This window comes from Aulonocara sp. 'chitande type north' Nkhata Bay, linkage group LG4 (genome assembly GCF_057382095.1).
Source record: "Aulonocara sp. 'chitande type north' Nkhata Bay isolate Kocher_YH1m ecotype deep benthic linkage group LG4, A_spYH_male_GT1.1, whole genome shotgun sequence".
Lineage (NCBI taxonomy): Eukaryota > Metazoa > Chordata > Actinopteri > Cichliformes > Cichlidae > Aulonocara > Aulonocara sp. 'chitande type north' Nkhata Bay.
Window position 1 is genome coordinate 35,185,716 of NC_141347.1, and position 27,032 is coordinate 35,212,747.

Sequence of the window (27,032 nt, forward strand, 5' to 3'; positions counted from 1 at the left end):
CAAAGAATATTATCCCCCCCCCCACCAACCCCACCTCCTTCAACCGCCCCCCACATCCCCACCCCAACTCACTCCTCCCATCTTTGGATCACGGCAGTAATTCGATTGGGGATAGACGAGCAGGATTTCCTTGATGCTTTTTCCCCCCTTTCCCTATAAACGGGTTGTCTGCCTGTCAGCATTGATAATGCTAGCTGATGCACACTGCGGCTAACTCTTCCCAACCTGCCCTGCCATTCCCCATACCGCTTTGGTATTGGGGAGCTTCTCCATGATTTACTTTATGCTTGTCTGCCCATCTGGCTTTTTTTTCTCATTTGCTGTCCCTCCCGAGGACAAGCCCGCCTGGCTCTCATTCTCTCTTGTTGATCTGTTTTTCTGTTTGACAATCTAAGCATTGTCCATCTGATACGTCTCCGGCTATCTTTCCATCTGTGGAGATGGGAATGAAATGTGATCTGACAGGAGGCTGGATTTACTGTATGCTACCTTACAGTCACCCCTGATCTCAGCTCTCTGTTTGAGTATCTAAGCTGATCTGTTTTTACGGCACATCTGATCAGCGATGCCGGTCAGAAATAAGCCGATCCGCAGCAGCAGGTAGCCCGTAGCTGTTCACATCATCAGTCGGCTAACAAGGCCCCATATAAGTAACTAATGTACAAGCTGACAGGTGTGATCGACCAAAAACCTCAAAACAGAGTGTGGTCGCTTTCCTCTGAGAGCTTCATCTTTGAGATTTTATTCTGACAGTTTCTTGACAGTGTTGACTTCAGGAATCTATCTGCTGCTCAGACATGCTGTTATCATTTTGCGAAATGTTCGGCATCACGTTAATGTGTGTCAGGAGAAAGTGACAAGGTGTAGCAAAGATCATAGCTGCTCTCAAATAAGCTTCCCTTTGATTTTTCTCGCACTGCACACCCGTTCTCGGACCTCACCCATCTTCAAAAATCGTATATGTTCGTGTGGCGTTACAAATCTGCTGAATGTTCTCAGTTTACCCCATTTCCTCGACACTCGTGCTTTGGCTGTAGGGATGTCGCCGTTCTGAAACCGGGACTGCATCATCGCTGTATTGCAGCTCCATCATTCCATACAGCGATAACCACGTGCAGCTGCTAATGTCTCATCCTTGTTCGGCTTCGTACTCAAACCTCGACATCTGCAGACCGAGAGTGTCTTTTTTCAAAGATGACTTAAAAACTGTCCTTTCCTTCTTACGGTGGATGTCTGCAGGATCACAGAGACAGACTCGTGATAACAAAGAGCAAATCAAGCAGAATTTCAAAGACAAGCGCAGTCCAGGCTGACCGCGTCTCACCAACCAGCTTCTCGCTTTATTGCTCACGTCGGAGAAAGCTTTCACAGCGCCGTCTCCACAGTTGCTCACATCTGTATTGTGAGGCGGCGCGTTGCCGTGTGTGTGTGGGATTTGTTTTCAGTGTTTGCATGTTTGATATTTGACAGAAGAAAACCTGTAAAGTTTATTCTACATGATCCAAAACTCTGGCGGTCTAACCCTGACATTAAGGATTTATAATTCTTTTTAAAGACGACAACAAAAGAAAAAAAAATGCTGGAAAGAAAAACCAAAGTACATTTGTACCGATGATAACGCGACGCTCCCGCAATGCGTCTCTTTACTTAATATGACATTATTCTTCTAACAATGCATTAACGGGTCTTTAATGCACTAAAGGTTAGGCACATTTAGATGCTTTTTCCATTGACAATGTTGAAATAAATGCCCTAAATCAAGCCTAATGTGCCAGTCAGCGAGTAGCCTTTCATGAGGCGGCGGTTGACTAATAATATCAAAGAAAATCTAAATCTAGCCGTAATTGTCAAAGATGTTGATGTTCTGTGTGAGTCACACAGCGGAGCAATGAAGAACTAGATGGAGTGAGCGAGAGTAATAGGCTGCATCAGAGTGGTGAGGAAGCTAATGCCTCTTGAGACTGTTTGTAAGAGAGCGAGGCCTTTGGATGGCGAGCTGACTTCAGTATGTGCATTACTCAGCCACATAAATCTGGGAGCCCCCGCCTCGGCTGCCTGCTTTGGTTTGGCTTTAATTACCTGAGCTATCCTGCACTCACCACCAGCACTTCCCTAATGGGGCTGCCTCACTCGGGCATCACTCACGCTCAGTCCGGCCAGCTGGCAGGATGGCCTGGGGGGGGGAGCCTGGCCCTCTTATTATAACTCCAAGTCTGTGCCCTAACGCACCTGTAGTCTCAGTGTGTGCGCGCGCTCGCATGTGTGGCTGTGCAACTTCCTGGGCTGTCACATAAACAAACTTTTGCAGCAGGCAAACAGAACACTAAGATTTCTCATGAAAGCGTTCCTAAAATATTAACCGCTATTTGCAATCATGCTGACCGAGATTGTCCAGTAATTTGGCCTTCTGTTACGGTATTAAGTGCCGGGTTGCTCGTGTGTCCTTGGGGCATTAGCTGTCAGTCAGTGACATGTCACAGCAGCTTCGCCACTTGTCAAGAATGTGTGCTTTCATTCTTCTTGTGTACAGCTGCCTAACAATGTGCCAAGAGCTTTCAGCGCTGACTTAAAATGCATCAGGCCGTTTTTGTTCCCGAGCGTGAAAAGACACGGAAGGCTCGGTAGGAGCTCCTCGCGTCCCGGCCGCCGTCGAATGACTCGCAGTGACCTTGGAGATTATTGCTATACTAGACAGAAAAAATGCTATATGTTTGTCAAGAGCTGTCTGTCATCAATGAGCTTTTGTGTTGGCTATCGATCGGCTCCTGGCCAGGACACCGGGGTTGATGGATGCACAACAAACAGACTCTGCATTGCCAGCAAGCCGCCCAGCGAGCACGATGGGATGTCAAGTCTGGGAGGCTGCCGCTCGCCCCTCGCGCCTGCGCTCCCTCACTCGCATGTGAATGTACCCAAGTGTCGGCCCCGCCCTCAGCCCGATAAAGAAATGAGCTGCGTCCCTAAATGGCGATTCATTAGTAAACAAGAAGTGGATTACTGTAGTTTAGCCCTGTGTCGATGACGGGCCCTGATTGCTTTGTAAAATGTAGCGAGCTGTGAGCGTGAGCTGCGCCGCTGTATCTGCAGCACGCACATATAAAGATAACTACACAATTCCCCTATCAGTTGACCTGGTTTCCCTTCAGTTAGTGAGCTCCAGCCTCCAGGGTGCAATTGAGAGCGCCTTGGTCTGATACTGGATACAACACAAATGCCAAGTGCAATACAACAATCATCATCCCATGTGAATTTGGAGATTTTTCAGGAAGTGAGCTACCACTGCTACATTATTCAGCCTCTGTCTCTCACACAAGAGAGAATGGCATTAAAGTTAATTTCAGCATGGCTCCAGCTGGTGCTGTTGCATCCACAAAGAAGCCACATTGTTATGTATCTTTATTGCAAGAGGCGAAAGCATCAAAAGGCGTCCTGTTGGAAAATCTGCAAATCACCGTCGTGAAGCGTTTGTTTTCTCTCGACTGGGTTTAACCCTGCCTCCCTGCAAAGCACGGATACGCCATGAGGTCAGACTTATCGATCCGCTTTGATATTTTATAGACCCCAGTCAGCTTCCACCAGTATAGGCTGCAGTATTTCCCCCAGCGACGCGATCCAGCTGTGGCCACCAGAGACCTTCAATAAACAGACGCCTTCGGCCGCCGTCCAAGGACGCCAACAATCGCAACGCGTGCACGAAACGAGACGTCGCTACCAAAATGCAGCAATTGACCTCCACAGTTAAACATCCTACAAAATAGAAAACGTCGCAAAATCCGAGCTGTAAATTGGTTTTAACGCCTGTAACCATCTTTCTTTGTAGTTTTACTGTCACATTATCCTGAACATCTGGGCCAAGAGTGTGTGCTACTAAAGGCGGTGTAATTCAACAGCACTGGCAAGAAAAAAAAGAAGCCATACTGTGCTTTTCACAGGTGCTGGACCGGATCCAAATTGATAATTTTTCAGACTCAATAACACTTAGAAGGATACAGGAAAACAACAGCACCGGACATGCAGGGGAGGTCTGGCAGATTACAGGAGATTTGTCAGCCCCTGGGAGTTCTCACTCAGCTGATGGTGACAAAGTAGAGCTGATGTGGGTTGGTGAAAGGGGGGAAAAAAAGCTGCAGAAGAAGAAGAAATCCTTTTGAAACAGAAACCGTTCATGCACACGGGCTTGTGTGTGATACATGTTGAAGTTTCTTTGTCTTTTCCGTTTCAACAGCCTCTCCCCACTTCAGCACCGAGGGTAGAGTGTGAGTGAATAATTCATCAAATCCGAAAATCTATGAAATAAAATCATTTGTTGCCCTATAGTGTGCTTGACAGAGAGATTGTTTATAAGGGTGGTAAAGCAGGACCTGAGCATTGGTAACGATCAATAGCCTGATGGAATCCCGAGGCCCTCGCTTGTTGCCAACGCACATCCAGACTGAGACATCAAAACAGCTTTGGGTTTCTCTCCTCTCGCTTGTGTCTCCAGAACATTTCAAGCCAGCTGGGCAGTTCAGATATTTTTCCATTGGTTGTTTTGTAGTTGCATTATTTAGCTCTGCATTTAGACCCCCCCCCCCCCCCCCCCCCCCCATCACACACGCACTCCACATCTCGAGGTTGTCATTAGCGGCTGTATGTTACAATGATGCTGAGAACAATTAAGATAAAAACGCTGTGACAAATCATAATGGTGATAATGATAATGATAAGATGAAATGGAAATGACTCTGGCAAATAGGGTTTCTGTTTTTAGGATGATTCCACAACAGCAACGACACACTCGTCTTACACCAATAACAATGATAATTATTATGATGATAAGTCCAAAATTACCCCTCCCCACATCATCAGCCTTTGCCTTCGTCTTCCCTGCGTTTCGTTAGAAAGAGGAGAGGTCATAACACCACTTCCAATTATTTTCCCAACTATCCCGAAACCCCCACGACTCAGCCGGCCCACGCAGCTCGGACCAAAGGATGGTGCCCATTGCCAGTGACCTATTAATCTCTCCACTGTAAGTGAACAGGCCTTTGCACTAATGAGGAATGATTAAAGACAGCAATGAGCCATTTTTGGAACAGCTTCAAAAAAAAGGGATGCAAAGAAGAAAAAGAGATCATTTGCCACGATCAACAAGGAAAGGACCTTTCCAAAACACTGGCATGAAGATGCAAGCACATCTTTTTAATTTTAATCTCTTACGGTAGCATCGGAGAGCGTTCGTCTCTTTTATAGAATATTCGCCTCTTTGGAGGATCCGAATAGAAAAAGCTTTCAGCAGAAAGTCTTTAATGCTAAAATATATCAGGGTTAATTTCTAATCTGTATCCACTAGTTTCTGAGGATTTGCCTATAAACCCAATCTGAATCCTGGTAGCTGGTGGCCTGCTTGATGTTGAGGTTAAAACGCAGTTTAGGCTCGCGATTCCTTTGTTCTTCTGCAGGCTTAGACTCCTACAAACTTGTCTGTGTTCATAAAAATTACATATTTAGAAGTTTTTTTTAATGGCTTAGATGTAACTCTGCACCTTTGCATCCTTAAGTATGCATGGATCTATGAATAATTAGTTGCTGCTTTTATCTCCACCTACCCCTCTGCCTCACATCTGCAGCTCCAACATACCTGCTCACTTTGATTCGGCTCAAACGCTGCAAAAGTACTCAGCGCTACACAATGGCGAGTTGTAATACTGAAGTAATTTTACAATACGCGGACTGATTAACCCCAAAAACAGTTTTGTCAGTGAACAGTGAGTAAGTTACCTTAAGGTGGAATTGAAGGTAACTTAATAAAGGCTTACATTTTGAATCAGCTGAATATATTATGCTAATGTTAATGTTACGTCATGTGGTATGTCTGAATCCATGTTTTTGAGTGTTGTTGAGGCCAGATACTGGGTTGCATATAATTGTTAATTTAAAGATTATTTTTCATTCTCGAAGTATCTTAATTTTTATCAGGTTTTTTTTTTTTTTTTTACATTTTTTAATATTTCATATGAAGGAAAAGACAGATTACGTGATTAAAATCGTGTCTCAGATTTAACTCGTCACTCTTTGTGGATGTCCCAGTTCTCAAGCTGGGAGCCGCAGCTATAAAATATTACACGCCGTAGCGTTCGGCTTTCCCGTCATTAGATGGCAAGCCGTGGAAAAAAATCCCAACCAAAGCACATTAGGTCTGCTGAGTTCTCCGCATACTTCCTGCCATGTAATGTACATAATGCAATCAAAGAGCAGCCATGTTTTTTGAGGTCAAAGATGACTGCCGCTGTGTGTTTTCTGCATTGCGCTTTGATCTTTACGAGCTCCCTCCCACCTCCTTTTTTTTTTATTTCGTTTCAGCTGAGAAACGTACATTATTTTCACTTTAAATTCAACAACCGACCCATTGAAAGCAGGTCTGTGTTATGAGAAAGGAAGGACCACTAAGAATCGCCCATGGGCAGTAATGCAGCAGTTTTTTTACTGTATGTAAGTGTGTATACATTCTGTAGATAGAAATTGGGCCTAATCAGCCCTGCGGCTCTCCAACAGAGGAAAAAAAAGAAGAGGAATCCACTTAGCAACGTGGCTAATTTGCATAGCTTTGAAGAAAACGGGGTCTGTGTTTAGTCAGCTTAGATGGCAAAGGAACGTCAGAGTCTGACACTCAGCGGGAGACAAAGCAGCTGACTGGTTTCTCTGACGTTCAGGCTGGCTGGATGACTAGCTGGCTGCATTGGTATTGCTTTGATGTACAAGGCACCTCATCAAACTGTGTTTATGAAGGTGCAGATACTTTGGTGGTTGAACCTGCTGAAGCAGTAGCTGTCAGATTTTGTGAATTTAAAAAGTGCTTCCTAAAAATTCAATTTGCTTCTTACTGCATATCTGTCAGGATGGAAAAATATCTGAAATAGCTTTTAGACCATTAAATATAAGGTGGTAAAAACATAATCTAGGTCAACAGGGCAACGATTCAGCTTTTTTTAAGCCTTATTATCATTTATGTGTTTCATTTTGGTGTTAATTACTCGTATTAGAAAATTACAGATTGGTTTTATTTTCTTTATTTAAAATGTGCTAAAACTAGCCTGTCACAGGGGAAAAACATCTGTTCCACCTGACAGTTTGTTCCCTTTAAAGTTGGTATTTCCTGCTGTCTGTGAGCTAATTGAATGCTTCAGCTGATACATCTACACACAGCATTTATTAGCTGTCTGTCCTCGCCTCCAGCTGTCACAGCCTCGTTCTGCTCAAGGTCTCTTTCTGTTAAAACGGGGTTCTTCATTCCCACTGTCGCCAAATGTTTGCTCATGGAGGACTGTCTGATTGTTGGTGGGTTTCTCTGCATTATTGTAGTGTCTTTACCTTATAGTACAAAGAGCCCTGACGTGACTGTTGTGACTTGGCGACGTATAAAATAGCTGAACTTAATTTAATTCAGTCCATCACAGCCACTCACGTGATTTCATACCAGTTAGAAAGTTACACTAGCAGTAAACTACAAAAGACTTGAAGGACATCCCAGAAGAAGACTCCAACTCTGATTGGTTATGCACAATAATATTGCAATATTATTATATTGATTATATTATATTGCTTTCTTGCTTGGAAGCTTGTGGGCAGATTTGGATCACAGTTTAAAAGTAATATTAAGGAACTGTTTAAAGTAAATTAAATAAATGCCAAGACCAGCTCTGGTTTCACAGTAGATAACAGGGCTGCACCAGGAATACCAAGTGGAAATTCCAGTCACTGAACTGGTCCTCAACAAACAAAGCTGCAACTTCCAGGGTGAAAAACTGAAGAATAAAGCCAAATAAAAGTCCCAAAGACTGCAGTTCCTGCAGTGGCGCGCTGAGGCTGAAGTCCTTATCAACTCCTATGTTAAAACAACCCAACAGCAATAAAACCATGTTTGCACCCTGGTACAACAAACAGTTTTGCCAGAGTGGCTGTTTGGCCAGCTGGTCGTCTTTCTAGCTTAACAGTTAATGTAAACACACCAAATAGTTTTCCTGTCAAACCCAAGAAAAAAAGCAAAAAGTGTTTAGTCTTAAAAACTCTGGATTTTGTTATTGGTTTGGAAGCAGCTCAGTTTCAAAGTGTCTTATAAAGAAGTTGTATATCATATGCAACAATGAATATGAAATCGGTCATCAGACCGATACCCCGTGAACAACACTGACATGGCCACTTTGATATCTCATAAAAGACCAATATATCAGCCAATCATAACACATCTGACACCCCCTGTCTTTCTCTCTCTCCTGACCTCCTGCCTTCAGTCTCTGCATCTCTTACAGCACAGCAGGCTTTGATTTAAGACCTCTGCAGCAGTTTATGGTGTATATATCCTAAATGGACATTTTAATAGGCTTTTACTTTTTTTCATTGTATTGTGCAATGTAAGCAGTAATCATAAATTATTATAATCATAATTTGTTGCTGCCGGCTGAAAGCCTTGCACAGTATCTCTGAAATGTCAAGTTTTCACAAAGAAAACAGCTCCATTCAGAGGCTGACCAGCACGGCACGTGCGAGGATTTGAGAGGATTTTAATAAGTGGTGGTTTTTAGTTAATCTCGGCCCGTATGGAATCGAACGTACCTTAAAGTAAGAACGTCAAATTAAAACAATGTTCTGTAAGGCTGAATGTGATTATTCTGCTAGAGTTTCTGAAGAATACCACTTGTGTCCAAATGATTTGAAGGAAATTTGTATACAGTGATCCACAAACACATAATGCAGCCCTAAAGACAGAGAAAGGGGGCGGGCTTTAATATTTTACCAACTGTAAACATCACAAAGCTGTTTCGAGGCCAGGCTACAGAGTCTGTGTGACGCTATCAAACATTCAGCTCCTCACATTGTAATGAAGGAGTGGGAAACTGGACGTTGAGGAGTTAATATCCTCCAAAAAACCAAAAACGAGCACATCTGCATTTTTAGCTCGCTCCCATTTTTCTTCTGCCTGTGTATTTTTTATTCATATTCCCCGTCTTTGCTCTGGAAACTGCCATCAGGCTCAGAGGCAATTTACGGTACCTCTGAACACGTCCTTAACGGTACCATCATGCGTTCATCAGTGCCACCGTGAACACAATTTTATTACTCAATTTGATGCCACACAGGGTTCATTCCCCGCATTTTTTATGCATTGTGGGCTGAGCTCAAGCAGAAAATAATCTGGACAGAGAGGGCTGTGTATTACGGCTCAAACGGGATAAAGCACTGACAAATTCCGGACCGGAGGACTAGTGAGCGGGGAGGACAGGGAGAAAGAGAGATTAAGAGCTACACCATTGTTTACCTCCTCCTCTAAGGTGCAGGATACTCTGTCGTTTATAAATGTTGGTAGCTGTTATTGGTTACCTTGCAGGCTTTAGGGGAAAGAGGAAAGGAAAATGAAAAAAAAACTTAGGGAAAGACCCAGGAGGGGGTTCGATACAACTTTAATAATGCGTAGCAGGAGCTAAATGAGCCATTCTGCGGTACTTTAAGACGTCTTCCTTCCACCCACCCCCACCCACCCTCCGCCTCCCCCCCCTCACGGTCTCAGGGCCTGAATTATTAAAAGTGTTGTTTTCCCTTATTGCATTGCAGCAATGTGCCTCTTTGCTAGAAATGAGCTGCACGTTGTGGAGTTTGAATGCTTAAAGCGACCCACCTCCAACGGCAAAGCCAGGAGAGGAGCACGGAAGGCCCCCAACACACACACACACACACACACACACACACACACACACCTGAATGACCACAACGTTATGCTCAGATGGCTCTCTTACGCTTCTCTTATATAATGCACGTTGTGAACTAACTAGTTTGTTTTGCTAAACTGTGCAGGGCTGCAACTAATGATTATCTCCATTATTGCCTAATGGACATTACACTATAAAGTGTTGGAGAATGGTGAAAATGCCCATCACAATTTTCTAAAGCCCAAGGTGATATCATTACAGTTAATTGCCTTTTTCCCAAACAACAGTCCCAAACCTACACATATTCTTTACACCATAAAGGATGAAGAAGCAAGTCCTCCCAATTAAGAAAGATGGAACTAAGGGATGTCTTTTATGAATGTTTTAGTGCTGTCTAATAATCCCTTTAAATATTTCAGATCCAGCACTCTGCAGTTTTTGTTTTCAAATAAATGTACCCATAAATGCTTATAGCTTTGTTTTTAGAAGGACTCGGATTAATTATAATGAGTCACAGTTACTGTAGCCACGCTGGCCAAACTTTCCTCTCATCTCTTTAATTCATTCGGCCTGTAATTGAGCGTTTAACTTGATTTTGTTGAGACAAATACGTTCGCGGCTGAACCTCGTTTGTGCTGCAGAATATTCTGGAACAAACGGGCTGCGATGGACTAGAAATGTATTTTTTGAATTTTCTCTAGGGCTCAAGTGCAGACTTGGTAAGATGGAGAAATTTTCAGAGCTGTCAATACATCTTCTCTGATGCACTGATGGTGCATTTTCATGATTGCATATATGGGAGAAATATAATAAATATTTGAACTGAATCCACTTTTATCCAAGTGAACATTTGTTTTCTTCTTTAGAAAAGTTTGAAAATGATCAAGTTTAAGGTTGAATCTTGACATTTAGAATAATTTATAAGCAGATTCAATCCTGAAATACTGATAGCTGCGTAAGCCTTGAAATCTATGTGGAGCAAACTCTCCATATATTGAGCCAGACTCAACAAGGCATCACTTAATAAAACAATACTTTATCCTTCCCTTTTTCTGCTCTTGCAGGTATTGTACATGCCCGGTGATTTGGGTATTAAATTTGATGCCTGCAGTTAAATCTCTTGCTGTGAAATGCAAGAAATAAAAACTCCGAGTTGTAGATAATGCAAAGTACAGTAAAGCACGTTGCATGCTCCTACCCCCTCCCTCGGAGCCACACACATACACTTGCATACCCCCGCCAACACATACTTTAATCACACAATTAATAATTAATCAGAGGTTGGGCTCAATGCTGTCAAGCCTGCAGATGAGAGAACACCCAACTGCTGAGACAAGCCCTTAAAAAAGGGGATTAATAACCAAAAAAAGGAAAAAATGAACAGCTAGACAACACGTCGCTAGTTAGGCTCAGTTTTTCTTAAAGTTGAAGGAAAATACAGACGGTCCACTGGCGCGAATAGGCAGCTTTGAATGCATTTTTTGTAAAGAAATAAATAACAAAAGCTCGCTGGCTATAGAGTTCTGCAGAGTTTGTGAGGGGGAAAATTAAGTTGTCGCTTTTATGTGACATTTTCTACATGCAAATATGCAAAATTTGATTATGTGCTCTGTCTCCTGCGTATAAACACCATCAATAAAACTATAACAAACCGGTTCTAGAAGAATAGGTCAGGGATGAGTATGTATTATTTGCGCACCGCATTACAGCCGGTGCACTGATTGATTTCAATGCATTGCATCACTCTGGAATTGATCATACACCCGTGATCATTGTGTTCAATTTATTTATTCCCACTGATGCAAGTATTTTCCAACACTTAAAAGTCATCGGCGTCGGTGCCCTCTTTTTTTTATCTCTGTCAGTCTCGCAGTGCTCTGTTTCCAGTGTTGCAGCAGAGAGCAGAGTGTTTACCCAGCTGTAATTACAACATGCACAATGACCTCATTCTGCTGTGTCAGTAGCGGTAATGTATAGCCCTTGATGTTAAACTGCAAAGAAAAATGGTGTGCACTTATTTTCAATATGCTGACTACATTCCCAGCATTTTTTTTTAGACATGGCCGTGAAGGCAGATCAGAATTTGATATAAGCACTGGTGCTCCTATTTATCTGACAAGGTCTCTCTGCCTTAATATGCATTCAATAATGTGAAATGATATTAGCTGTAGGAGCTCATTGACTGTGCACTCAGGGTCTCTCGGTGTCTCTTCGTCTCTGTCTGTAGCACGCTCTTTATCTGTTTCTCTTCCTCGTGCACACATACAGAGAAGAAATGGGGGGAAAAAAAGAGAGGAGGCTTGAACCGCGGATAGCAACAGCAGCAGAGCAATCACACCGAAGCAATGCCCCCCACGCCTGGCCCATTAATAACAGTAATACGCACACCGCGCCCAAGCCAGCACTGCCGAAAGCACCACTGACACTTTAATGGGCATTTTTTACTTTTGTTTTTAAATAATGCATGTGCTGCTTGTCAGCACTGCTTCACTCCACCCCTGGTGTGCCTTTGCAGCGTTCCATTGTGCAGAAATTACAATGGAGACCTGTGTTTTCTGTGCCGCCTGCTCCGTAAGCTGCATTCATCACGTTCATAGGGACATCAGAGTGCGGTACATCACACTCTCGGGGCCGTGTGTGTGGGCACGCATGCCACGCATGTGTGCGTTTTTGTTTGTGAAGGCACCTCATTGGCACTGAGCTAATTAAGAGCGTCTTTGAGAGGGTGAACTGTGATGCTCGGTGGCACCGAACATGACTTATAAAGAAGGATGATGCTCTCTGTGATACAGTAAACCTGACAGTCCGCTAGCGGTTTGGTGTGTCTGCCGAGCATGCCACTGTTGTTATGCAACTACGAAAACCTCATATAGACCCCGAAGTATTCGGGATCCTCTGGGCTCACTTGCAGTTAACTTATTCAACAGTAAGAGATTCATCAATAAGAGAAGGTTTAATTTTCATTCGTCCGGGGACCGGTGCGGAGCGGCAATCGGTGATACATACCATAGCGTTTATGGCATAAGTTAATTTGCTTTGGCCATCCTTGGATGGGCAATAAAACGAGAACAATAAAACGAACACAAATCAGCAAAACACAACAAACTCAAAATTATACACATACATCATGGCACAACACACAAAGTTCAATACGAAAATATATATTTTTAAAAACGGCTGAGACGATACACAACAGCACGAGGGGCGATTCGCAGAGAAAGAAGATGATGGTATTCAGCTCCTGCTCGTTCGTGACTGCATGAAAAAGTGTGGTAAAAAGTTTCGCTTTGAGTTTAAAGCTAATCGCACATTAAACGTCTCCGTGTCCAAGTGTGGGTTGACACTGTTCAGTGGAAAAGGAATGACATGAGTTTAGCCATCCAATAGATTAATTAACATTTAAACCTGCAGTTTATTGCTGTTTATTAGTATTTATGCATTTTGTAATATCACCCAATCATATACTCAGGTGGGAGAGAAACAGCTATAACATGCTAACAATGATTCAGACGAGAGCATCAGTGGATATCAGTGAGTACATACTAATGATATTCTATATATACAATATTTATACTGTACTCCCAGGACAGGTAGGCATATCTAGCATGTATCTTTCTATATTGTCAGCAATGGATGCACTGCCATTCTATTATGCAATAATGCTCATTGAAATCCAGTTTCTGTATTCTCAGCCAGAGCGGCGCTTTGGTGGACTGTGTGTGTTGTGTTTGTGTCCTGTTTGCTTTTTTTTTTGTGCACCTGCTGTAAACTGAGAATATTGAGGGTTTGTATTGTAATCATACATAAGCCCCCCACTTCTAAATTGGATCCGGAGCTGACCAAAGATGTATTTGCACATGGTAAAACTTAATAGGAACAAGTAGGCACGGGGACCAACAAATTAACCGTTGTTTAACTTTGAGTCTCGAACGGTGCAGATTTGAATATCGGGTGCTGCAGAAGCTGCTCGTTTATTTCGGATCACAGACAGTAAAGGTGACGGACGTCCTCGGCGAGAGCTGCAGAGGTTGCGTCGGAAGACTTGCGAGACAGGACGTGACTTCGGGACTAGCACCCTCGAAAATCAATTTTTCAGCAGTCCCCTGGTTTTTGAATTAAACACCAAAAACATGCAAATTTTATGCCAGCGTTGCACTTAGTAAGTTAGAGTATGGCTGTGTCACTTTCTGCGAGTAATTTGCGCCGGCCTGAACACAGATTACCAAGGCCCATTATTAACCCGTTTGGGTAGCATCTGGGTAAAACGCACATTTCTCATCAAACTGAAAGCTTCGGTGTTTTATTTGTGCGCGTTATTCTCGAGATCCCAAAAAACAGAACTGTAAATTTATCATACATTGAAACTTTGCCAAAATGATGTGCCTCGGTGAAGTGCATTTATCACAGATCACTTATTGTGACATTTTAATAGTAGTCCCTGAAGTGCTACATCTCACGGGAGAACCGAGTCAAGACTATAATCGCAAAGGTTTAGGAGCAATAACTGTTTTATTTTGGGTTCATACTTTTGAGCTGATTCCATAACAGACACGGGGTAGTTAAGTGGTTATAGAGGATATCCTTTAAATGTGATGGTGGTCAGTTCACGGTTATTTTCTGGCGTATTAAATGTTCCCCACTGTTTTCCTGTTGATACTAAACCTCATTTGGTTATTTATATTATGCTGGTAGATCAACTTGACCCAATTGTGTAACTTTATTGATCGTAGCCAAGCCACCTATCTGTATTCCTTACTGCACGTAAGGTCAATAAACCTCAAAATCAATATTTATAACAATCAATGTTGCATTCTCTATGATGCCTCTTCCTGTGCAATGATTTCCTGCGATTGAATTGCTTTATTTGTGTTTTTTGGAGGCGCCCCTCTGCTGCTTCTTGTCCGTTTCGGTGACACCTGCTCGTGTTTCTGTGTGTCCCTGCAGGAAACACGTTGTGTAAGTCAGGAAGCATTGCTGTCTTCGGGAACGTGGTGTACAGCGGACTGCTGAACGATCACCTCTGGCATTTGGGAGTGCCCCTCTTTACAAGACTGGTAAGAGCAGCAGGCCCCTCTGTGCACACTTACCTTCACTTTTGTTGGAAGAATTTCACACGCTTGTGTGGAATCTAACAGGTGTGGAATTCCCCGAAGCTTGTAATGTTGTTTTTGATGCCCGCTCTGTTGACATGTGTTAGTTAAGGTTAAGACCTGGATGTGAATCCTCTGCTGTGGATGTAGGAGACGAGGAAAACCCACCACACACACACACACACACACACACACACACATGCATTTCATATTAGACTTTTTAAAAGGCATAACTAAGATGTTTTCTCTGGCCTTAAAGTGCAGGTGAGCCCACCTATGGATTCAGTTCTTCCCCAGCTGGCTGGCTGGGTGTGTAGCTAGTAGTGCTGAAAAAAGGCTGGCTAAATAATTCATGAAATTTAGTTTTACGGCAAGAATTTTATAAAAATTACAAGGTTTTAATTAAGAACCGGAGCGGCTGAAGCTTGCATTAAGAATTCATGATAAATGTCTATCCCTAATTGTCAAAGGGAAAGCGAATGTTTGTTTTACACTTAATCTCGCTGATGGTGGAATGTGAGCTTAGGAGATTCTTGTGAACGGCATAAACACGAAGGATCACAGAGCGATATTCCAAAAGATGAAATCCAACGAAGCCCTTTCCCTTCTTGTTAATTACCCTTTTTCTAAGCAGGTCGCAAGTTTTCATCAATGTTTATTATTGATTAAATCTGTCGTTGTTGCTGTCATTTATGAGTCAGGAATTAGCGTTGATTGGTGCACAAGGGTTGCATATAATTGGGTTACATTAAATAGATAATTCAGCTGATCTCATAAATGTCTAATGTGAAGCCTTGTTTGATTATCAATTAATGTCAAACGGAGATGCAAGAGGCTGTTAGGAATCCTGTTGGGTTTGCTTGTGTTGCATGTGGCAAAGCTACTCTCATTGCAGCTGTAAGAAGAGCCAGGAGTTTTTACAGTGAAATGTATATTTAATATTGTACGCGCTGGCGAATTCAAAGTAACGCTGGAGCACGCGTGCACAGCGAACGCTGGTAAACAAGTCTTTAAAAGATGTAACAAAAAGAAGGACATCAAACGCCACAGGTAACAGAGCTTTGGCTTCTAATTAAACAGAAATTGTTTTTTGAGGAAAATGTGCCTGTTGTTCTTAGCTATAAAGAGTAGAAGGAGGAAAATGATTAAAATATTTCATGGCTCAAAAGTCACTTCATGGTGCCTTTTTCAAAGCCGAGAGTTTAATGGAGTAGGATGCTTAATTACTAGCATATTTACATTTTCTCAGACAAATCCTCCCACGAAGAGAAAGCTGATGGAAAATAACCACTGTGTGACTCCGAGAAGAGTTTACCCCATGACATCGTGAATATATGGTAAAATACATAAAAGATGGAGACAGCCACCATAGCGTCCAGGTTGGTTTGGTGTATTTCGAGGCTCGAGGGCAAGCCGCTCAATGACGAGCACCCATGCAGACTATCCAAGTGTTTCAGTTTTTGTTGGTATTTGCAAGACAGATGTGATTTAAAGGAATTACTGTGTTGCATTATGTAAATGTTAACCCAACATACAGCTGCTTCTAAACCAGCCTCCATATTAATATCTATGATGTTTACTGTGGACTGCCTGAACAAGCTGAAGCACATGCTTCAATAATCCACAATACATTTAGTCATGCAGAATCACGTGAAAAGAAACAATAACAGGTGCAAGTATGTAACACGAATGAGGTGATGTGCACAAATGTTTAAAGTAAACATTTAATAATATATTATAATATAATATGTACGTATAACAGACATAATGTGGCATCCGTGCAGCTTATTGATGTCACAATGCAAACAGGCCTGGAGGATTAACACAAACAGACCACACACGGTGCGCTCGCAGTGTGAAGACACCTAATCCCCGCTGTCGTTAGGTTAACATCCTCCGTGTCGCTCCTTTGCACGGCGAGCAGCGGCCGAGCTCTGAGCCCGCAGGAGCACTCGTTGAAGTAAAAGGTTCGACTCCCGGCTGCGCCACCAAGGCGCGGCCTTGTGTAGCGCTCAGTGTGCCCGCTGCCGACACACTAGGTCCGCCCAGCAGTGGTATCAGCATGACACGCGGCAAGCCTTCACATCCCCAACACACAGCTCCTAATTACTGCACAGCCCTGCCAGTTTGTACCCCTAGGCCAGTACTGACTGCTCAATGCCAAGATGTAAACACTGCATTATTAACACGACATACAGTCTGTGCACACGGCTAGGTTTAATGTACTCGACGTATGTCTACATGGAGGCATTACTTTAGTGGGATTCTTTATGCGAAAGCATACAATGAATTTATTGTCTTCCAGACAGCGAGTTCCAAAATCACCAGATGGGCGATTTGCTGCGTATAGGGTAATGTATGCTTACAAATGATGTTTAATGATATCTTCCAGGGATAGGAAGCAAAACATTACCATTTTCAAGGCTAAATATGCAGGCTGTGTCAGAAAGCTGGAGATACAGAATTAAGTAACACACTGTCTTTTTTTTCTTGTTATTTTATGCATATTTATTGGCTGCCAGAGCGTCTTGATGGCATTACACAATATCTCGTTTTTTTCTTTATGGCAAATCACAGTCCAAACATAAGCTTTGCCTACTTATCACCAATTCTAATATATTTTCATATGAAAAATCTCTCATGTGAGTATTATTAGCAGAGTGCTCTGCCCCTGCAAGTGCCGCAACTTCCTGTCAGTGTGAGAATAATAAGGGAATGGAAATGTAATATGAAACTTCTTCAGCACACAGAGATAAAGAGGAGAAAGGGCTTCGTTTAGCCGCTTGTTTCTGCCTGCACGGCCTTCCCCGGCGCCCTTTCCTCACGTGACGTGTGCTGTATAGAAATGTCAATACCTACCTGTGGAGCTGATGGAGACCCATAAATCGATAAAACGAGCATAGCTGCAGATCCTTGGCCGCCAAGTTGTAAAACTGGTCACTCCATAAAGTGAAGTGTGTGATTAGAGAAAACCAGCCTGGCAGCATCAGAGTGGAGCCGCCGTCTTCCTTCGGGGCTCGCACCGGCTCGGTCCGAGCGTTCGGGCGAGCCGGCCGCGACTATAGCCCAGAACCCCGCGGGGAGCTCGCAGGGATGAGAGCGAGAACTCTCATTGTCTCCTCTGGTGTCTTTCTAACGACGAGATCTGAGTGTGGCTCGACAGAAGATGCTCTGTAAGTAGCGGCGCTACGGACGAGAGGTGAGATCGGCATAAAATATTAAGACGGCAGATCTCGAGCCGGCGACGGTCGGAGACAGACGGACATTTTAGGCAGAACACTCTGTGTGTGAGGCCTTCACTTCCTCTTCAGTTTGAAAGCTCCATCTTTATAATGGATGGCGGAGTCTCTGGGGAGTGTCTAGACTATGGTGGGAAATCTAAATGGTTGGGAAAGCCACTCCAATGCTCTGTAAGTAGTGTGGAGTATGGGAGAAATGCAACTCAGAGAGGTGACAGGAAGAAGGGAAAAGCATCCCAAACAACACCGTGTTTACCTGCATTGCACTTCCCTTGGTAACGGGCGTAGATTCCTAGACAGGAGATGCAGACTTTACGTAATGCTTAAATGCCCTCTGATTCTTTTCTCCCCAACCCTAAGTGGCCTTAGCTCCGGACCGCGATGCTCTCTGTCTGCACCTACACCCACCCCCACCCGCTCTCCAGCCTGTCCTGCTCTTTTTTTTTCTTTTTTGCCTCCGAACTCGTTCTTTTCCTGCTTCTCTCCCCCCTCAGTTATTTATGAGCACGACTTGAAATAGACTTCAGTATTTGATAAAAGCGTGATCCTTAATCTGAGTTGCCTGAGAAGTGCATTTCATTTTTATTTCCCATCAGAGATTGATGGAGGACTGGGGCGGTTATCCACTCTGTGATTGCTAATGTAAATCCATTGACTTCTGGTGGACATATATAAAGATATGGAAGCCTTGCATGTGCATCCCGTGATGCCAGTGGGGAGATTGCGTGCGTGCAAAGCAACGGAGATGCTGGTTTGTGCGATGTGATGGAGGGGGGTGGTGTAAGAATTATATGGCGCGTGTCTTGATTTATGAAAAGCTTCTTAAAACATCACAATATTTGCAAAGTTACTAATTGCGGTTCTTTGCCTGTGTGCCATTTCATATTTCACCGCTCACTTGTGCTTTTTCTGAAGGAGGAGGAAAAAAATAAAACGGGTGATAAATTTAAGATGACAGTTACACCATATGAATGAGGCCCCTTGTGTATCAATTCGCTCAAAGCCAGCTGCAAATCTAACTCGGGCTCCTTATGTGGCAATTACTGATGGGTAACATAACCTGCATATATCTGTTCTGTTCATTAGGCCAATGTGCTCTATAACTGGCAAATGTTCTTTAGGATCCTACAGCAAATTAGCTCATCCCCCAGGACGTCTTTTATTGGATGATCCGGCTCCAGAGGATGCCGCAAAACCACTTGAGCTCTCCGCAGCCTGCCCCGGTTGCCACAGGGTTAATATTTAAAAGCGCGAGCTCCCAGTCGTGTATTGATGATATGTTTTGAAAATTGCTGAGGCAGGCTCATTGTTACAGTGCTGTCTAGAAGATAGCCAATCCTCCTCCCTCTCCTCCCTCTCTCTCCCTCGTTCCCCTCCCCCTTTATAGCCGCCAGATGGAAAACACACTAAAGCATGTAATGTAATATAGCTTGGCACACACAGAGGTATTTCACACCAACTTCATCTGGCCTCTGATCTGCCACAACGCCACCTGAAAAAACAGTGCTTTTAAAAAAAATTATTATTTTTTCACCGAAACAAAAACGTCACCAAATCGCAAGTTCGGAGGAAAAGAGGGAAAATAAAAGGCAGAGGAGCTATCGGCAGCTAAAAGTAGAAAACAAGTGGAAAATAGGCTGCGCCTCCCAATTGCCTGTGGCATATTTTAAGGTTTTCTCTGAGAGTCTTTTTTTCCTTCAGCATCGCCTCCTTCTTCTTCTCTTCAATGAACTAAAACTGCCACAACTTCAATGCAACTCATCGCAGTCGCAGACGGTGAAAAGAAGAAAGGGGAGCGATCTGTTAGTCCTCCACTATCACCAGCATCATCCCCAACACAGCACCCCCCTCCCCGCAGAGATCCCCACCACGACTCTCAGCTTCCTGCTCTCCCCCCACCCCCCACCCCCTCCCTCAAAACTCTCCCCCCTCCACCCCCCGCCTCCTCCCCGGGACGCTGAATTTTACAGTACCGTCTGCAGGATCCCGGTTTGTTCGGCGCACTCCTCTATGCAGAGCAACACGGCTCCGGTGGAGGAACGCTGGAGGCAGCTGTCAAGCGCAGGCTGCTGCTCCTGCTGCTCTAGTTGAGCCTCGGTGCCGTACCGACTGATTTCACATTCACCAATAAGAGACGGCACAGGGGGGAGAGAGAGAGAGACGGAGAGAGAGAGTCTTGAAGTGAGTGGTGTGGAGAGGCAAGTGGAGTGGAAGAGTGTCGAAAGAAAAAAGAGGTTACAACACCTCCCCAGCTCTCTTTCCTTTCTCCCGTCTGCTTTCCCCCCCTCTTTCTTGTGTTGGCTCAAAAGAGGAAGAAGAAGAGGAGAGAGAAAGGGCTCTTTTAAAAATTAACTGAAGAACAAGCTGCTTGTCAAGAGAAAGAAACGAAAAGAGAAGAAGTGCTGGGGGACCTCAAGTCAAGCCCCATTGAACAGTTGAGAGGGAGGGCTGCCTCAGTGGAACAGGGACCAGTAAAGCTCTCTGTCCAAACGTTCGGACTCCTCTTGACACCCACGCTGGCTGGACTGGTCCCAGCGCTTAGCCCCGCTCTCCTCCACCCGGCTGCCCACACCTGCCCCGATTCCACCATGATGATGTACTTTTGGGTGAGTACCGCACCACTAAAGTGTGGGTATCTCCTCCTGCTCACACCGCTCCGGTATGCACAGAGTTGGCGTGTAGAACGTGTGTGGCGCATGTGTCAGAGCGTGTTGCAGCCCTTACATTATATACAGTGTGAGTTTGAGCGTGTGTGCGTGTGTGTGTGGTGCAGCGCCTCCCACATGCATGAACAGAGCTGATGGTTTTTCCACTCTCGTGTGTTTTATTGATGTTGGGTTGCTGCAGCCAGAAGCTACAGAGGCCTGTGTTTACCCGTCACATTTGTTCAGCCTTTAAACGAAATCGGATGTTTGGGTGCGATTGTTATCCACGCCAATACCTTCACGAGTTCGTCAACTTCCCCCCCCCCCCGATTGTCAAACTACCCAGCATGCAGCTGAAACGGTGTCCCTCCGTCTGAGAACGACGCTCGGGGTCTTTCGGGGACACGTTGTGATTTCCTCGCCTGCGCTGTGTTTCCAACGCTTTTTGTGTGATATTGTTGTTTTCCTCGCCTATATATCTAAGTCAGGCAGAATTTCATAAATTAAATGGCATTAAGCGCAGAATGAGGATAATTACAGATTGTTAACCAGAGCTGCTGATTAATTCTCTTTGAGATCATGTGTGATTAGTCAGATTGGTTTTGTCTCCTCGGTGGTTTGTATTCTCACCACAACAATACCCGCCCAACGCTCACTCTGCTTTTGCATTTGTGCTTCTTCTTCTTCTGCTTTTTAATCTAAATTTCTCACTGATGCACACTGCAGATCACTTTAATCCCCCCAAGTTTTGCTAACTTGTATTTTGTACCTTCACAGAAATACAAAGTAAATGAATATTTTCAGCCTTGCCACTGTAAACAGTCTGAGCTGTGATGCAGTTGGAGATATGTCTCCTGCAGACTGTGTGTGTGTCTGTGTGTGTGTGTAGCTATTGATCGCTAGTTCAGATTTCTGGGGAGAGTGCATCTTTTTGGGGAAAAGCTACTTTACAAGGATGACTCCATTATGAATGACTTTCTACTCGAACCACTTTTTTAAAATATGGAAGTGAAGCAAAACATAAATAAGCAAAGTATGCTATGCACATTATGAATGAAACAGCCCTGGCTATTGATTCAGAGCTCACGTTTCTGGAGAAAGAGGATGTTTGGGGGCCAAAGTTGCTCCAAGTGGTGACGCGAGCTCACATTCGAGCCTCACGCGAAGCTCTCCTTTTGTCTCCGAGCAGAATGGAAGTGACAGGACGGCGTATGCTTTCCAAATTATGCCATAACTAAAAGAACGTAACGCAGCGTGCGGTGCTCGTGTGCTTTCCGAGGCCTCGCTGCTACACAGGCCTCTTTGATACTCTGAGCTTTCGCCTTGAGATGTTTTCTGGGTGTTGATGCTTATTGAAAGAGGCTCATCACTGTCTGCAGCAGCTCACCGATCTCCACCTCCCGTTTCATCACGTATTCCCCCTCCGGCCGGTCAGAGTGATGACCACACGCAGATGTAGGCTGAACAGACCGAAGCGGTAGTGCTGGCAGTTTACAGCCCTGCAGGCTCATCACTGTAACATGAGGCTCCGTGTACTGCAGTGGGCTTACTCTCATCGTGTTAAGAAAAAAGAGCTTATAGTAAAGGAGCTATTGCATCTGTGAGCGCATCCATTATGCTAAATTAAAGTTATATATCTTACTACTTTCGCTTTCTGCTCACTTGAGAAGCAACATTATTTTGCTGAAAGCGTGGAGTCAATACATGACTCATGACTCGTTTCATCATTTTGCCTCTAAAACTTCAAAATCTTTGAAGACTCTGCATTTCTGAATGATCACAGAAGCCAAATGTCTTTGTGATGATTTTTCACCCAGAGCCTAAAAAGAGGTCAATATTTCCACAACGAGAAAATCATACAAGGAACAAAGTGATTAATTAACCACAAGTAAAAATAACCAAATGATAATAAATTATTAGCTAATTTCTAGAAGTTTTTAACGTTTGCAGCTTTCAAGTATGAGATTGTCTTCCTCCTACTTCTTTATCATAGGACATGGAATATTTCCGGCTTTTTGACTCTTCTTTGGACAAAATAAACAATATGACGAAGCAAACTTGGGCTGATTTAAAAATGAGATGAATTTTTTAAAACGTGTTTAGCTCACCAAATAATTATTGCATATTATTGTTTATGCAGGAGCCTCTAAAACATTTTGCAGACAGATATTTTACACAGGAGAAAATTTCCACTCGTAGCTCTCACGCAGCTGTAGCTGATGTGGGCTTAACCTCGTCTGACGATGCAGACTGACTTAAATATTTCCACTGTGCAGGAGCGGGAGCGACTTCCTTGTTGTGACACGAGCCACCATCATATAAAGGTTTCCACTGGCCTTTAAGGATACCATACGATTTTAGGATTTAAGGGAAATTATTTGGAGGACCAAGCCTTTATTGGGAGTCACTGCTGAGTGTTTTAAAAGTTTAAAAAAATATAAAGAGTCCGGCTTCCCACAGCACTCCAGGAAGTGGAATTAAAGAATTATGGATTTCTTCTCACCTTGTCTGAATTTTGCGTTTCCTCAAGAAAAAAAAAGGTAAAATTTGAAACACTCAAAACATTTTCTGGGGTACACAAAAATGAAACTGCCAGGGTGTAATAACACTTATGAGAAAAGCAGCATCCCATCCAGGGAATGATTTACTATACCATACCTGGAGTGTATTTCATGTGTGTGTGCGCGGGAGTAAGCGAAGTTGTGTTAGTCGGCCAGCATTTAGCTGCGAGAGGAGGGTGCGACTGGCTCCCGTTTGAACTGCAGGTGGCGAGCATTACCTGCGGTCCCTCCGGAGGCCTGTCAGCCGTGCATCAGTCTGGGGAACCTGCAAACTCCCCTCATTAGAATATTTATTCACCAAGCAGATGTTCTTATCCAGGGCAATTACCTTTGGCTTACATTTCCCTGTTGCCCACTGATATAGATGAATGTGTATACAAAGACGTCCCAGGTTATGCATGGGACCCTTGGGTGCCACCCACCATTCCCCGCATATGCGCGACGGGCAAGCCGGCGACCGTCTGGCCTGCCACGGTGTTCAACCTAAAACCCAAAATCAGCTCCACTGTGGTAATTGGAGGAAGTGGAGGCGACATCTCCTGCAATGGCCATGCAGTGATGGAAAGATGGCCTGTATATCATTCTCTCCACCCGGCTGTTCCTTTGCATTAGAGACAGAGAGAAAAAGGGAAGAGGCATGGAGTGGAGAAACCATGCATGCTTCTGTCCTCCCCTCAGTGTGATGAATAATTTAGCAGTGCAGGGCCCTTGCTGTCGAGTAGAGATGGTGGTAATGGGGAGACTGGATATATATGGCATGCCAAGGAGCGATGGTTTACGTTAGACTTCCCCAACCAACGCACTCGAGTGCGCCGCAGACTGCTCACACGGCGTGTTTGGCCTGTATTAATGTTTTGTTTTTATTTATCGGGGAGAAAACCGAACCAAACAACAGCGGACGTCGATGCGCGGCGGCTAGCGGCGGGGCTGGTTTGAGGCTCTGGAGCTGTGGCCATTAGCAGGAGTGCATTCCCTTTAGGCAGATGTTCAATCTCGGGCTGCATTCAACCAAAGAACAACTTGGTTGACTGAATTGTGCCTTCTCTTCAACCGATCGAGGGGAAATAAAACTGCAGGTTATCGCTAGATTAGCTAAATTGGTCTTGGTGTACTCGACCTGCAGCCTTATTAGCCTAGATGAATTATAAATAAACACAAAAGGCCTGTATTTATAGCACGCTGAATCACGCTAGGCTCGTCGCTGTTGTCCTTAAGCGATAACAGCAAAATCAGACATTTGCTTTTACTTTTACACGATCCGTTTGCTCCTGAGCTTCATGATTTCATTTTTCTGTTTTAATGCAAGAGGAAGTTTTACATCTAGCTCGGTTTACCTGGATGTGCTGCAGATGCTAAGGCGTCCTGTAAACAACCATCACACCAAATAATAATATTAAGATATATTTAAACCCAAAGCAGGAAGTCTTAAACACAAATTTTGGAGGAAAAGTCCAGCACAGACAAATTGTTCTACCCTTTCTAGCAGTGACTAGTCAACGAGATGATTGAATGTTGCTGCCCTTGCTAGTCTGCAATGAACAATGGCTGCAAACTGCTGGTTCTAAGACGCTACAGTGTTCGGGTGCTGGAGTGCTTTAATGGGTCGCTGAGGCGTGTGGCCACTAGCCTGCAGAGAAAAAAGGCCGCTACTGGTAGCTACGCTAAAGTTAGCCATACTGATCTGTGACTGATTTGGCATCATGCTGTGCACTGTTATACGCCACGTAACGTCGGAGCAACAGTTGAAATCCAGTTTGATTAATGAATGTGATTAATGGTTTCAGAAGGCTTACAGTTTAACCTGGCCTGTGGGTTTGAAGTTAATGCAGTTTTTTAGGTGTGTTTTTACTTTAAATGGACTACTTGGACTTTTCTCTCCCACTAACTGACTAGTAAAGCAGGATTTAGATGAAACGCGAAGCTGCTGGTTGAGCTGTGAAATGCAAAGAGCTGCAAAGTTTACGCACGGTCATCTATTTTAGCCAAACGCAGTGTCGGTTAGTTTTGAGCCAGCTCTGATTAAGAAATGAAGTTTGGATCACGCAGTCTGCCTTCAGCTGGGCAATTTTTTCTTTTTAGAGGAAGTCTATTCCTCATGCTGCCAAAAATAATGGATTAATTCTCCTAATGAAAATAACACCAGCAATTGTCCAGCCAATCAGAATTGCAAGATCAGGTGACCATCCAATCAACCAGCCGACCTGAAGACCACAGCCTCACTTTAATTAGGACGTGCATGTGGTGGAAGTGATATGAAGGTAGATTTCCTTAAAAGATGAAAGCAGCGTGGAGTTTCAGGCCCAACTCTGTGCACATATAAGAAGTCCCGTATGCATTTCATGTGCATGCATATGGCCTGGTTGCAAATACTCAGAGAGACGTCTGCAGCCTGACCAGCAGGAAATGTTGAAATTCGTGATGGACAGCATAAAGAGGCAGAGCTGATCAGCCATTCTGGGCGGGAGAGCAGCGAGTCCAGGCCGCTGGTTTCATATTGCAAGATGAAGTGCTCGCGATCGTTTGTTAATGTATTAATTGATCTGTGTCCTTAGACGGGAAAATCAGAAGTAGTGTCACGTAGGCTCTTTAGTACTCCCCGAGACGCCTTCATTAGCAGCTGCTGGCCGACTCTCCACCCCCATTACAGGACCGTGTTGCCACACACTTTACCTGACTGCTGTAATAACTTTGGACATTTCTATCTCCCCGGCAAGACCTCCGACAGCCCGAACAGTTTGAGGGCTTAACATCAAATGTGAGGCGCTTCTTTGAAATTCACCGCGGGGGGCCGTGTGCCGTTGTTTTGTCTGCTGGTTGTTGCTCTCTTTTCCTTACGAGTTTGAGTAACGGCTGTTGCAATCAGTCATTAACTTCCAGCTCGACGTTTTATAATCTGGACGGCACACATGCCTTTGTAGCAGGGCTGATGTAACGACGCTGCTACAAAGCTGAGCTAAGGAAGCAATGGGAAGTACATCCAGGAACTGTGTTATCTCTTTAACCGCTAATACCAATGAGGTTCTAGCAACTTCACCGACGAGCAAATTGTATAGTTCTTTTCCAGTGTAATGCCAGCTGCATAGAAAATCAATTCAGTCAGAAAAATGAGGCCAGTAGGCTTTTATTTTCCTCCTTTTTCGGGATAGCGGGGCTCCACCCTTTGTGCTCTGTGGGATCATTAGTAATCAGTAGCTTTAACATTAATTCTGTCAGCTTTTGGTCTCTTCCCCTTGGGGCTAATGGGTCTAGAGCCCAGCTAATTGTGATTAGGCTCTGACAGCAGGTTTTACTTGCAGGATTTTCACACCACAGTCCTCTTTGATATGAGCTGCACAGCTGATAAAGAGATTAGATACAGGAAGAGAGAGTGTATGGAGAGGAGGGAGGAGGTAGGTGTTCTTAAACTACAGAAAGACACCTACACGGGGGAAATCACTGGTGAGTTTAGCAGAGGAAAATAGATCCGGACGCAGTAAAAGCCTCGCGCTCGCTTATTGCACCTGCTATCATTAGCGCTTTTGTACACATGGTCAGCCTCCCAGGGAAAAGTCATTATCCAGCTGTGCTGTTATTTTTCTGCTGTTTTCTCCTAGTGGAGTGTGACTTCAGGGCTATAGCCAGCGCACCCTTTAATGCCTCCAACACAATAAAGGACTCTAGCCTTAATGATGTGGGATTGGATGGCCATGCCTCAGGTTGTCCGGGGTCTTGTGAGCTGTTACTGCGAGCGGCCATTTTGCCTCGCCGCCGCCGAGGCTCGGTGTCAATTCAAGCCCAGCCATTCCAGAGGAGGCAAAAATAAAAATCTGATTTA

At 44.1% G+C, this 27,032-nt stretch overlaps 1 protein-coding gene across 8 annotated transcripts in view; it reads left to right on the forward strand.

Annotated features, from left to right (window-relative positions):
* Positions 1-27,032, forward strand: part of LOC147333167 (RNA binding protein fox-1 homolog 3-like) — a 434,532-nt gene that overhangs the window by 276,776 nt on the left and 130,724 nt on the right. For 7 of the 8 annotated variants that reach the window (XM_086290156.1, XM_086290157.1, XM_086290154.1 and 4 more), the window contains one exon: positions 14,628-14,737. In XM_086290156.1, the coding sequence (XP_086146282.1) occupies positions 14,628-14,737 (110 nt within the window). Of the gene's footprint in view, positions 1-14,627; positions 14,738-19,988; positions 20,619-27,032 lie in introns of those variants that run through there. The other variant, XM_086290159.1, reaches the window with a different exon arrangement.